The 8,471-nt window shown below is 48.9% G+C and overlaps 1 protein-coding gene and 1 long non-coding RNA gene across 3 annotated transcripts in view; one reads left to right on the top strand and one right to left on the bottom strand.

The window, feature by feature from the left end:
* The window catches only part of DPP6 (dipeptidyl peptidase like 6), a 1,033,290-nt gene extending 1,030,037 nt beyond the window's left edge, over nt 1-3,253 (bottom strand). Inside the window, exon 1 of one of the 2 annotated variants that reach the window (XM_082398944.1) lies at nt 3,024-3,253. In XM_082398944.1, coding sequence (XP_082255070.1) covers nt 3,024-3,083 — 60 coding nt within the window. In that variant the 5' untranslated portion in view covers nt 3,084-3,253. Of the gene's footprint in view, nt 1-2,344; nt 2,836-3,023 lie in introns of those variants that run through there. The other variant, XM_082398943.1, reaches the window with a different exon arrangement.
* A 118-nt stretch (nt 3,254-3,371) lies between these two features.
* The window catches only part of LOC309631997, a 306,837-nt gene continuing 301,737 nt past the window's right edge, over nt 3,372-8,471 (top strand). Inside the window, exon 1 of the long non-coding RNA XR_014246687.1 lies at nt 3,372-3,430. This is a non-coding gene — a long non-coding RNA (uncharacterized lncRNA). The remainder of the gene's footprint in view (nt 3,431-8,471) is intronic.

Raw genomic sequence — 8,471 nt, 5'->3', positions numbered from 1 at the left:
TAAGTGCAAAGTATAGTGAAAATAAGAATCACTCTGTCTAATTCTGAGCTCATCAGAGTGAACAGTGTGGTATATTTCCTTACTGCCTTTTCTCTTCACCTGTGTATTTCTATGTAATTAGTAGCATAAAGTGTATACCATTCATTTTGTATCTTTTTTTAAAAAAAGAAAGCAAGAAAGTAAGGCACTTAGTGAGTTTCCAGAAAGCCTCAATATTAGACCAGAGCTGGCAGAAGTCAGTAAGCCCTGGCGGGTGCAGAGCCCACCCCTGTGGAGTTGCCCCAGGTAAGCTGCTCGACTGGTCTGTGGGCTGCACCCAGCTGTTAGGCCCTCTTGCAAGTATCTGCAGAACAGCCCTAGCTGTTGACTGGTGCTTGACCAGTGCTTGACGGATACACTCACTGCACCCAGCCCCAGACCGACACGGGGTAGGGGAGACTGCGGGATCCCATGGGGACATTTTACTTTCCCAGTGCCAGGCGGCTGTCACTCTGGAGCTACCTCCTCAGGACCAGTGGCTCCTGCCCACACCAGGGATGACAGTTGGATTGGTACCCTCTGTGGTCCTTGGCAGCTATTAGCAGATGGTAGATGACCCCACAGTCAGAAGGAAGGAAGCTACAAAAAGGACCTTTCTTTTCCCAATTCTGGGGGTGTCAGTATTTGAGAAGGAACCCAGAGGCAAATAACACATCCCAAGATGGCTAAACTCAACCACTGAGTGGCCACCCTAAAAGAGGAAGACAAGAGATGTTTCCCAAGGAATGTCTGCCCAAGAACAAATCATAATAAAGTGCCAACAGAAATGGCTGTGACAGTAATCGGTAAATAAACAACACGAAAGGGAGTCCAGCTGAAATGTCTTCCGGAGAGGTTGAGGCTCTTCCGCCCAAGAAGTGTCCCAACATGAACCCTCCCAAGAGCACAAAATGGAAACAAACACTTCAAACGTACAATAAAATAAACTGATATTATTAACTTTGATGCTTTATTAAAACTATTGAAACCTAAGTCTCATGTGGTCTGTCCAGTACTTTCCAATGTCGACTGTTAACCCCTGCTCTGTACGTGCCCCTCATTCTCTCCAGAACATTCACTAACACTCCATCCCAGCACTGCCACCTCACTGCAGCAACCTCCAAAACAAACTACCAACTACAATTTACAAAGCGTGAAGGCAAAGTACAACTTAACTAGATTCTTCTTTGAGGAAGGGGATTGGAATTTTTTTCTCCCAGCAGATGGATAATCATAACCTCCCTTTAGGCAATGGGGACCATCAAAGATTTTAAAGCATGAAGGGTGGGTATGACTAGAGCTGTGTTCTAGAGAGTGAAAGCAATCTGCAGATTTGTATTTGGGTTCTTGGAACTTAGTAGGAGTTTACAATGTTTGCTAAATAAATGACTGATGATGACTGTTTATTGAATTAATATGATTCAATGGACAAGCGTTTGTTGGGCACCGGCTAGAGGCACAGGGTGATCCCTAACTCATGACTAAAGGTTTTTCTAGTACCTTCTAAATTGTTGCTGTGTGTTTGAACACTTCCCGGAAAGTTTTATTGGTGTCAATACCCTGCAGTATTGCCAAGAAGCCACTTTACCATCGGAACCGAAGGCAGTTTAAAAAAGAAATTACCGAATGATCTTCTGAATGTCTCTACTACATACTCACTGATGAGTGAAACTTAATTATCTTTAAAGTCTTATAATATCAGCTACCCCATATTGAAAAGACATCTCCTAAGGATATTAAATAAAGTAAATGTGAAAAGTGTAACTACTCGAATCATAGTTAATAAGAACAGAGATCAAGACATGAGGTGCTGATTCAAATATTTCACTTAGGCCTGAATGGAGTAGAAAACCATGGTTATCACTTAATTGAAATAAAAGTATTCAGTCCTGAAGCCTTATCTTACATAACAGACCAGGAGTTCCCTTATCCACCAAATGAATCTAACACCATTTCTAACTTCAGCTCCACATATGTCCAACAGCCAACAAATAGGTATTAATGAGAACAATCTGTTAATAACATGCTAATAAACACATACGCTTCTCTGCATATAAAAAAGGTAGAAGCAAAAACAGGCGTAGCAAACACAAGACGAAACCTTAGAGCACAGATTCAGGCTACACATCAAATGTAAGATCCAAAGAAAGTACTTGCCTTCTTTCAGTTTAAAACAAAAAATTAGAAATACTCTAAAATATTTTTAAAGCACATTCATACACGGCCGCACAGCTTCCCTGTGTAACCCAGGTAAGGAATTTCCTTGCAAACTAACCACTACCTAAGGTGAGAACAGACAGGTGAGGCAGAGAACAGGACAACTGACCATGGCCAAGCAAGGCTGTGCCGCACACGAGATCGCCGTGGAACCGAGACCTCCGTGGGGATCTGCTTCTCTGCGCGCGGACAGAGATGCTTCCCTGGGCATGTCCCTCCCGCTCTGGGCCACTGGAGAGGTTCTGGAACGGTTCCTCAGGCCACTGCCCGCCCCTCTTCCCTCCGAACATCAGTAATTTCCTGGAAATATTCCAGGCACGCAGCGGCCCATTAAAGTTAATTACGCACGTGTCCGTGACACCGACAAGAGCGTGCGCCCCCGGCAGAGCCCAGAACGCCTCCCGGGAAGCCCTTTAATGGAAGCTCCGGCCCAGGGGTCACGGGCTGATTCCGAGAGGCCCTGCCTCCCCCCGCTGACCTTTCGCCCTCCCCGAAACGCGGCAATCCCTGGAAACAGCTGCGTCTGCCAGCGAGCCGGCCGAGCCCCGGGCAGCCCAGAGCAGGTGCACCTGCAGAGCCTGGCGTTGGCTTTGGGTCGATTAAACACCACCTGTTCTCACAAACCCCCGCGCGCGGCCCACCGACTGGACTCAAGGACCCCCTCCCCGGCTGAGGAGGGGCCGGCGGCTCGGAATACGCAAACCAGCGCCCGTCCTCTCGCCCGCAACCTGCAGTCGCCACCTGCTCGCCAGGTTCCCGCACCAGCCCCTCCGTCGCGGGTCCCTTACCTTGTGGCCTTTCCCCGGGGGACATCTGACGTTATTGGAGGCTCCCGCTGTCTGATTCATGTCCGGAGGAAGTTGGGGGACGATTCTCTACCTCTAAAAGTTCCTTGGCGCGTGGAGGATGGCAAGGTGCGCGTCTCCCGGAGGCGAGGTGGGTCCTCCCTGTGCAGCCACGACCGGGCGGCGTCCCCACGCGGCAGGTTTCCGTGGGGCCCCCCGCCCAGGGAGGCTAAGCCCTGCAGCCCGAGCCGAAGAAGGAGAAGCAGCTGCTGGGACCCGGAGGGAGCCCGGCCGGCGCCGGCGGCTCCGAGGGCGCTCGGCCCAGGGCTGCCTTCCCGGGAAATAGTCCAGGACTCTCCAGACCAGAAGCGCGAGCAAATCCAAAAGGAGCTCCGAGGTGGGGCGAGGAGGTACGTGTACGGGGAGGGTGGGAGCGGCAGGACTGAGCTCTTCCCCCGAGTAAGGGGTGGGGAAAGCCGCGGAAGCTCGAGAAGCCCGCGCCCCCCGCCCCCCCGGGCGGAGCTGCGGCTGCAGGGCGCGTAGCGCACGGGTTCGCGCGGGCCTCCAGCACCGACCTTCGCCCACCCCTCCACGCCCTCCAGCGCCGCGCCTGGAGCCGCAATCCGTGCGGACCAGGCAGCCCAGCCGGCCGGCACGGCTGAATTGAGCAGGGCCACTTGGAGGGGCGGGCGCCCGCTCTCGCCTGCAGCTCCTGCCCCGGCTCGAGCCGCCAAATCTTCCCGGGATGGTCGGGAGGTGGCACGCGAGGGTCTGCCGGGCGCCACTGCACAGGGAAGGCGAGGCAGTGGAGGGGGCGGAGGACGAGCTGGGACGGTACCCAGGCTCCTCGGCAGAGTCTCCACCAGCTACAGCTGAGGAGGAAGGCATGGTGCTCCCGGGGGCAGGCGCTGCACGGGGCGGCGCTCTGCGGGGCCCCATCTGCGTGCCCAGGGCCGTGCTGGGGGGAGGGCAGCAGAGTGCAGCCACTTGTTTCTGCAGTGGAAGGATTTGCATGTCCCCAGGGTTTTTTCTTTGTATGTTCTCCTCCGTCTTCTTTCTTTGGCGCCTGGGAAGTCGTGGTCTAATTAGGCAGCCTTCGGGTGGAGGTGGAAAATTGACCCTTGGGAACTAAAAATAAATAAAGTAATCAAGAAAGGGCACCTGCTCCATGAAGACCGCATTGCAACAGTTGGAAAAACAAGTCTGAACAGTGGACCGATAGGATACAGCCTTGTTATTTAGCCAAATGTGAAGTTTTGTCTCGATTTCTCTAGGTAGTGATAGTTTGAATATTCTGTATGGAAATATCAGGGCTCATAATTCGGTTTCGATTTCCCAGTCCCACAGCCTTAGTTTCATCATGTATAAAACGAAGGACGGAGTTGGTTTCACCTGTGGGAACCAGAGCTGCACAGGGAGTTGCTAACAGAAGCACATCTCCGCAGGGTGCCCCTAGAACAGTAAAAAGGAGATTTCAGTCTCAGGTGTTGGCTGTCATTTCTTTAAGAGTCCCAAGTCCAAACAGGAATCGTCTCCATTTTGTAAAATAAGTTATCATGTACCGTCGCTTTTGCCCACTGACAGTTCAAAGGTGACTCGTGACATTTCTAGTCCGCAAATGTGAAGGCACATTTGGGGCATCTGAGTACCGCAGTGGACCCGGCATGGCTGTGGAGGCAGATGTCGGTCTAGAATCTCGGCTTTGCTTTCCCTGGTGAACATCTCTGGGCAAATTATTTCTCTCATTGATTTTACAGCTCTGAGGTAGGTGTTATCGTGCTGTATTCTGGGTAAAGAAACTGGCTCCGAAATATTGATGTGTAGAAGGGGTTTAGCAAGGCGGTAGGCCTCATCAGGTGGCAGGGGTCATTGTTACGGCTGCCTGGAGCCACTGGGAGCGCTTCACACTAACACATACGCTCAAGTCCACTCTTTTCTGGAGGTAAAATCCGCAAGTGGGTGGCGCCCTGAGGCCACGCAGAGTTTCCCGCCCCCGCACTGCTCCACTCTCAGCCTCCAGAAACTCATTGCAATTCCCACTGAGGGAGGGTCCTCCGGGTTTGTGTCTCCAGGGCTCCTGCTCCAGGGAAGCAGATCTCAGCCCCACCTTCCTGGATTCACTCATCTCTGCAGATTCCCGGGAAGCCCGGTCCCCTGGCGCCTCCATGCTCTTCTGGGTCCAAGAAACATCATCGATTTTCAGTGCATTCAGGTTTTCCTTGTTGTAAGGATGGGAGTGATGACTCCTAAGCTCTTTCCATGTTGGGGCTGAAACCAGAAGTCTCTGAGTGTATCTTTTTAGTCTTGGGGTCTCCTGTTGTCTTTTGGTTTAAATATTCTTTTTCTTTTTTTTTTTTTTTGGCTGCGTTGGGTCTTTATTGCTGCGCGCGGGCTTTCTCTAGTTGCGGCGAGTTGGAGCTGCTCTTCGTTGTGGTGTGTGGGCCTCTCACTGCGGTGACCTCTCCTGTTACGGAGCACCGGCTCCAGGGCACGGGCCCCAGCAGTTGTGGCACGTGGGCTCAGTAGTTGTGGCTCGCAGGCTCTAGAGCAAGGCTCAGCAGTTGTGGTGCACGAGCCTAGTTGCTCCGCGACATGTGGGATCTTCCCGGACCAGGGCTCGAACCCGTGTCCCTTGCATTGGCAGGCAGACTCCCAACCACTGTGCCACAAGGGAAGTCCTGTTTAAATATTCTTACCTCACTTTATCTCTCCTTCTCTCATATTATACTATAAGCAGCAAGGAAAACCCAGGTGGTAACTTTTACAGTGCTCAGAAATCCCTTTAGTTAAATAACCAAGTTTATTAGGCAACATTAGAAAACCTCTTCTGTTTTCAGCATAACTGCAGACTATGCTATCACTAAGCATAGGATCCAATGGAATCCTTGGGAGGCATTTCAGAAGCCACCTTCTATAACCCACATCACTATTTTTTTTTTTTTTTTAAATTGTTGTGTTAGTCAGCAGTCATTAGGATTTTTTTTTTTTTTTAATTTTAATTTTTATTTGTTTATTTATTTATGGCTGTGTTGGGTCTTCGTTTCTGTGCGAGGGCTCTCTCTAGTTGCGGCAAGTGGGGGCCACTCTTCATCACGGTGCGCGGGTCTCTCACTATCGCGGCCTCTCTTCTTGCGGAGCACAGGCTCCAGACGCGCAGGCTCAGTAGTTGTGGCTCACGGGCCCAGCCGCTCTGCGGCATGTGGGATCCTCCCAGACCAGGGCTCGAACCCGTATCCCCTGCATTGGCAGGCAGATTCTCAACCACTGCGCCACCAGGGAAGCCCAACTATTTTTTTTAATCTTATTAAAGTATAGTTGATTTACAATGTTGTGTTAATTTCTGCTGTACAGCAAAGTGACTCAGTTATACATATATTCTTTTTTGTATTCTTTTCCATTATGGTTTATCACAGGATATTGAATATAGTTCCTATACAGTAGGACCTTGTTGTTTATCCATTCTATATATAATAGTTTGCATCTGCTAATCCCAAACTCCCAATCCATCCCTCACCCACCCCCCTCCCTCCTGGTAACCACAAGTCTGTTCTCTATGTCTGTGAGTCTGTTTTTGTTTCATACATAAGTTCATTTGTGTCGTATTTTAGATTCCACATATAAGTGCACATCACTATTTTTTAATGATTAATTTGAAGGTTAGAAAATTCACTATAGTGTGGCCAGCTTTACTGATGAATCGTACTTTGGGGATAGTAAAATTTTGAGCTTACAGATCCGGCCGTATTCATTAGTAATCCATTTTTCAGTCCTGAATAAGCAATACTATTCAAAAGATCACACTGTGTCAGGCTTGAAGAAGAAAATAAGAAGGATACAGGCAGCAGTTTCCCAGTTCTTTCCTTTCCTCCATTGCTGCCCACTCCCCAGACCCTCCCCCATCGCTGGGACACCCGTGAGCTGTGTACTTGCTACTCTGCAGTGTAGTTGCTGTCTTCCAAGTCCCCCAGGCATCTTCTCAACGGCCCTGAAGTTGGAGCAAACACTGATCACCCCAGATTAGGGCAATAGAGGAGTTCTCCAAGGTAAAATGTGAACCATCAATCCACTTCTCAACGTCCTTCCTACCAGGAGTCAGGAAATCAGTACATAGAACGAGTCAAACGTGACACAGGTTTTACCAGGTGAAACACAGCCTCCCATTATTGGCTGCATTCGGCTACTGTTTCCTTGCTTAACAATTGTCTGTTTTGCTTTTTTGATAACTTTAATTGGGAATTTAAAAACAGACAAGTGCTGATATTCAATATCTGAGGGAAGAGTGGAAACCTGGGCCTAGCCCTTGGGTTTCTGCTAATTGTTCCAGGGGATAAGCTGTAATGTCACTATCAGGCCACCAACACTGGGAGTTTTTACATCAAGTTTTAGTGGCCATTCCATGTTTCTGATGGTAAGATTTCAAGTTTACCGATCTGTCTTATAGTTGCCCACTCTTCACACCACGCTAAGCAAACGACAGAATAACAACAAAATGAAGTGACATGTTGTGCATAGTATTTGATTAAAATTCATATCTATGATCATCTCTTTCAGAAAAGTGGGATAGTTTTAGTTTACCCACCTGCAATGCAAACTGGCATCCAGCCTTACAGCAGAGGGAGGCAGAAGCAAAAACCAAGGTCATTTTGAACGTGTGACTACACGCTGACTGTCTCGCCTTTAGCTCTGGATCTGGGAGAAGAGTGAAATGAATTTATTGTAAGTCATTCTCTCTCATCAGTCTAGAAGCAGGACGGAGAAAAATACATTCCGCGTAGGAGAAGTCTTCCTATGATGCCACCTACCACTTCCACAATTAATTTAGCATCAACATTCTTTAATATTTATTGAACACCTACTGAACTTTCAGTGGGCACTCTGGGAGCTGATGTTTCTGCAGAACACTGACACCAAGCACACATTGGTCACTCTGGCATCTGGGGCAATTCTGGAATGCTCCTAAATTCTGCAATGCCATGAGAAAATTTCTGGCACGTAGTGTGAAAGCTCTGTCCTCCTAGGAGCTATGACGGATAGCCATATATTTGCAAGTACATCATCGATTCCTTTGCAAGTCAGTCCAGAAGAATTTGTCATGTTGATTGCTTCGGCACTTTCAGCCCTTATTAAAACGAGTTGGTTATATAACCCCAGGCTGTGAAGTGGTCCAAGTCTGCATTTTGCAAACAATGACCACCAATTAGAAGTCTGTTCTAAACACCCTGTTCTACAGAATCTATTCTTCTTCAGTGAGAGACTCATGTCATCATACCCATTACCTGTCCCTAGAGTGTGCCCACCCTGGCTCCCTTGGGTCACTAGGGCTTCTTGCAATGCTAGCTCTGCTCTTATTTGAAACTTAACTGTCTTGTACCTCGTTTCCTTACTTCAAGTCTATTGGGTCTTCCCATATGATGGCCTGATTATTTAACTTTTAAATAGTCTCTTCAATTT

The sequence above is a fragment of the Balaenoptera borealis genome, assembly GCF_965194805.1.
Source record: "Balaenoptera borealis genome assembly, chromosome: 7".
Taxonomy (NCBI): domain Eukaryota; kingdom Metazoa; phylum Chordata; class Mammalia; order Artiodactyla; family Balaenopteridae; genus Balaenoptera; species Balaenoptera borealis.
Note: the sequence above shows the minus strand (reverse complement) of the source record. Positions and strands in the feature narration are given on the sequence as shown.